At 38.8% G+C, this 5,253-nt stretch overlaps 1 protein-coding gene across 1 annotated transcript; it reads right to left on the bottom strand.

Annotated features, from left to right (window-relative positions):
• Window positions 1–261: 261 nt before the first annotated feature.
• Window positions 262–1,203, bottom strand: LOC137046273 (olfactory receptor 52D1-like). Its single transcript, XM_067423410.1, has one exon. It carries the CDS (start codon window positions 1,201–1,203, stop codon window positions 262–264), a length of 942 nt encoding a protein of 313 aa, XP_067279511.1.
• Between the last annotated feature and the right edge of the window lie 4,050 nt (window positions 1,204–5,253).

Genomic DNA, 5,253 nt, shown 5'->3' on the forward strand with positions numbered 1-5,253 from the left:
CCTGGGACATAAAAGGCCTGTTGTTATTAGCACATTTATAGTTCCACTGTCCACATTCATCACAAGGTTGTTAGCTGATGTCTCCAATGCATTTAATGTTATATAGGATATTCACACAATATTATATATTAGAATGAATATTTAGAATGAAACAGAAATGAAGATCAATGTATATTTGCTATTCAAACTTTATGATTATTACTTATAGAAATATTGTAATATAACATTATTTTCATTTTATTTTTGTAATGTAACAAAAAATCACATTAAATTAACTTTACTTTTAAAAATAAGTTTAAACAGTCTCTGTCTGATTTCCTTGGCTTGTAAACCGTATATTATGGGATTCAAGCTTGGTGGAATAACATAGCGAATTATAGTAGATGCATTTTTACTTTCATAGGATGCAGGGAAACGATGAATTAAAATGGTGGCAAATCCAGAAACCATCATGATCATATAAACAGCCAGGTGAGTGCTGCATGTTTTTATTGCTTTGCTATTAGTTGCTTTGTTTTTGCTTTGGAAGCATACCCTCGCTATCCTGAGATATGTCAATAACACCCACCCCAATGAGGATGTTAGTAAAACCACAGTAAAAGTTAATCCATACACATTATTAATAACTGTATTTTCACAGGACAGTTTAAATAGTGAAGCATTGTCACAAAACAGGTTTTGAATCACAGATCTGCAGTGAGACAGACGGAGACTGAGGCCGATCAGAATTCCCACCAGTACTATTGCAGAACCCCAGGCTCCTGCCGACAGATTAACCATCATTTTATTGCTCATTATGGTTGGATATCGCAATGGATTACATATGGCCACATATCTGTCAAAGGCCATGATCATTAGTATAGTGTGGGATGCTGCTCCATATAAATGTGCAAAAAAAGCTTGCATAGCACACTCCACATACGTGATATAGCGCTCAGAGGGGTCTCTTAAGATATGACTCATCATGCTTGGCAAAATAACAGTCGTCCCTAATAACTCATTCAGTGGCAAATTGCAGAAAAGAATGTGCATTGGCTGATGTAACCCTTTTTCCACTGCAATTAGAATCAAAATCCCAACGTTAGATACTGTAATAAATATGTACGGAAGTAAAAAAAGGATGAATACAAGATAATTGGACAGTTTTGTTTCTTGTAGTCCCTCCACCAAGAGTATGTTGTATCTGACCGTCAGGTTGTCCATCTGTGACCTAAAGAATAGATAAAGGAGATATAGCATTGTATAAGCATAAGAAGTTCAAAGAGACAGTAGATTGTAGTTTTTTTTACAACCAATTTAGACTCATGATGCGTTTGTGAAACACAGAAGTAGAAAAAAATTGTCAGAATTTTTTTTTTTTCACATTGTAGTCAAAAAAAGAACCCATATTTGCCCATGCCAGTAATTCTCATAAACGTTTAACCACAGCTGCAGATATTAAATATTTGATAATGAATAAATATCAAATATGAAATAATTAAATAAACTCTCCCCTGATTTGTTTACCCCAGTTGTTTTCAAACCAACTCTGCACATTTTAGATTTCTCTCTTTTGTGACACTCTTTTGTGAGTTCATTAAGTGCTCACCTGATGAGCGGATACTATGAATAAGGTGTATTAAATAAAAGAGACTTACAAAATGTGCAGGGTAGTGAGTTTTCAGGACCAGGATTGAAAACCACCCCACTCTTATATGTATACTTACATACGGTAGATGAATAATAGATAAATAGCTGTCTCCTCAGTTTAATATAGTGGCACACAGCTGTTGCATTCCCTTTAGCTTCATGAGATTCAATAGCAAAAAGTGTTTCAGAAGAGATGGCTTTACCATTATATATGTGTGTCACACAAAAACTTTTGTCATCAATCCCAAGAGTGTAAAACTATTCTCTTTTGCTGCGATTGGTGGACTACTGATTAGGTTTACTTGTACTGTAATGTTCTGTTTAAATGTTTAGGGATTATATAAGCAACAAAGGAACTGTCATCCTGTTTTGCATGTACTGATTAAAATCTTCTTCTTTATTTCACTATCCTAAAAGAGATATGCATCAGAGAATGTAAACTGGAGAATTTTAACTTTAGAAACATTTTGAGTCCCCTTCTTGCGCCTCAGTGGTTTGACAGATGCGTAGGCACACAGCCTTTCAACACTAGGTGGCTCTGTAAAGGCTTGAAACAGAATTCTTTATTCTCCTTAATACTGGAGTCAAGTCAAAATGTATAGAATAATTTCTGTCTACATTTTTTTTTAAATTCTTTTTTAAACCTCCTATACAAACTCCTCCTAGGCTGTTGCTTCCAAATATAATAACATTTTGCACAAAGAAGCTGGACAATGCTGACATTAAATCATTAAAAAGAACGTCGAATTACTGAAGGGTAAGTAATTATTGAGAGAATTTTCATTTTCCCCTTTAATTCTACAACATTTTAAAAAATATCAAATATTAGATCAAGACTCAAAAATCAGACAAATTTCCACACGTCTTGAAAAATGAATGTTTTGGAAAGTGCTGAGGCAAGTTTTTGTGCCATCTAATGAATTAGAGGAAAATCAAATCAAAGGAACCTTTTACCCTGTGGAGCCTTTAGCCCGATGTACCCTAAGTTTTGATAACTTATACTGTTATAGTCTGTGCAGAATTGTGTTCCTTGCCTTTTGGCAGTGTTGGAAGTTTAGATTGTGCACCTAAAAACGTGTGTTTCCTGTTGTAATTGCAACAGTTAAATATAAGCCATTATCGAGGCCAAGCGCAAATAAGACTATAAGATATGCCAATATGGCTAGGAGTGTCAGACCCGCTGCAAAAATCAGCCATTAAAGCTGTTAATATAATTTAAGGTAAAATAGCTGTAAAATTATAAATACATTCAATAATAATAATGATAATAATAATTAATTACATTTATATAGCACTTTTCTAGACACTCAAAAAAACTTTTACATATAGAAAGGGGGAATCTCCTCAACCACCACAAATGTGCAGCATCCACCTGGATGATGCAACGGCAGCCATATTGCGCCAGAACGCGCAACACACACCAGCTGATTGGTGGAGAGGAGAAAGAGTGGTGAAGCCAATCATTATATGGGGATTATTAGGAGGCCATGATGGAGAGGGGCCAATGGGCAAATTTGGCCTGGAATGCCGGGGTTACACCCCTACTCTTTATCGAATAACATCCTGGGATTTTTAATGGCCACAGAGAGTCAGGACCTCGGTTTAACGCCTCATCTGAAAGACGGTGCTCTTTGACAGTACCGTGTCCCCATAACAATACTGGGGCATTAGGACCCACACAGACCACAGGGTGAGCACCTCCTCCTGGCCTCACTAACATCTCTACCAGCAGCTACCTGGTTTTCCCATTTGGTCTCCCATCCAGGTACTGACCAGGCTCAGCCAGGCTTAGCTTCAGTGGGAAACCAGTCTTGGGCTACAGGGTGATATGGCTGCTGGCTAATAATGTTTTAATTGTTTATCACTTTTTACCAATAGGTGGTACAGTTATGAAATCTATGTTCCCGGGAAGGAAAGCATTATTACCAGTTTCATTACAATAGGCTAATTTATTAAAAATGTATTATCATTTTTGTAAATTTTGTTATAACTTTTGACCACAACTGCTTCAAAACTTGTTTAGTGTCTTCAGGGCATGGTCCCAAAGACACACCCAGAGTTTCGTAATGGTAAAAAAAGGGAAAAAATAACAAAAAATGATTAAAAGTAAAAATATAGAATAATACACACAATCAAACATTTAACATATAACATTTAAAAGTTTTTCTGAACAGAAAACAGAGCTGGTGGTGGTAGTGTCTGTAAGCTCTGCAGTACACTGTGGTCCACTCCACATTTTACATTTCTCCCAGTGCTAGAGGCTCTATTGCCACATATTCCCAATTCGGCAGTGTCCTGATGACGTCGCCAAGACACCACATGCGCAGCTAAGCACCATGCAGGAGGCAAACAAAGTTTTCCGGGAACTTCTGTGGACACAGAAGGGTCGGCGCAGAAGTCCAAGCCACTCCATGGCCGCAAGGCAAGACAGAACAGCAACGCAGCTGAGACTCAGCAGCCGAGAAGCAGAACATCTCAACATCATGACGGATGCTGATGACGCTAACCTGCCGCAAACGCCGCCAATCCACCGGCAACCTCAGTTCAAGCTCGAGGGAGTCCACCAGTGAGCAGCCGACACCTAGAAGAGAAAGCAGTTGCCACGAGCAACATCAAATGTCCTTCAAATCAGAAGCAACCACAACAAATCAAACAAAAACAGCGAAAACTGCGAACGGTGAACAACGTCCTCCCAGTTGCTGCCAGCAACAGTCCCAATTGTAGCCCTGACTGGTTGACTAGTCACAGTCATACTGAAATAAAATAAAATCTAAATCTAACAGTACAGTTAACATGATTTTTGGGTGGAGAAGCGGCGAATAGACAACTCTATTATAGCGCCACCAAGATGCATAATCCCACCATTTTTGTATGTGTCCTCAGAGTGAACATACATAGTGTGTATATAATTAAAAAAAACATAAAAAATGAGTGACACTAGCCTGACAAGCCAGACCCACATCAAGATGTTTGGTCTGGAAACTCACCATAGACAGAGCTCAATCCGAGGGGCGGGATAAACGTTTGTCTTTCAAACTCCCTCTGCACGCGATAGGATAGCGGTACACCAACCAGAGCAACGAAGGTGAAGCAGAGCTTGTTGATAGATTAAACATTCACCGTATCCGGTCGACTAAACTCCGAACACATCTTCCCTTTTTAAGAATGACTTCAGTGCCGTTCTTTGTTCTTTTCTCAGAGAAAAGCTTAACTCCAAGTCTTCCAGAATCGCAGTCAAAGCTGATTCGAAAGACCGCCGCCGTTCGCCAGTTTCTGTGTTTACTAGGAGCACGCAAACGCAACTCGGCCGTCGTCATTATGGCCCCGCCCGCCGACTCTATACACGATGTGATTGGCCCGTCCAGATTGAGAGGAATACAGCTCAGAAGGGTATTGAGAGTTCCTAGACGACACTTGCGGGCAGATTAAATTTGCTGCCACTAGGGTGTGTCTAGATTTCTAGGCTATTTGATTGGATTTTACTACCCCTTACTATCAACATTTTTACATTAGGGCATATCGACCTATGTTTTAGAACTTCTGATGCTGGTTTCGTCTCAATTGCACTTGCGGTTTCAAAGATATCACCTGACATTTTTAAGCGCTAATTTAGAACTTTGTAGA

Source organism: Pseudorasbora parva, chromosome 18 (genome assembly GCF_024679245.1).
Source record: "Pseudorasbora parva isolate DD20220531a chromosome 18, ASM2467924v1, whole genome shotgun sequence".
NCBI classification, from domain to species: domain Eukaryota; kingdom Metazoa; phylum Chordata; class Actinopteri; order Cypriniformes; family Gobionidae; genus Pseudorasbora; species Pseudorasbora parva.

Bases quoted from the DNA above. Each gene is read 5' to 3' on its own strand.
- LOC137046273 (XM_067423410.1), bottom strand. From the start codon at position 1,203: ATGGACAACCTGACGGTCAGATACAACATACTCTTGGTGGAGGGACTA.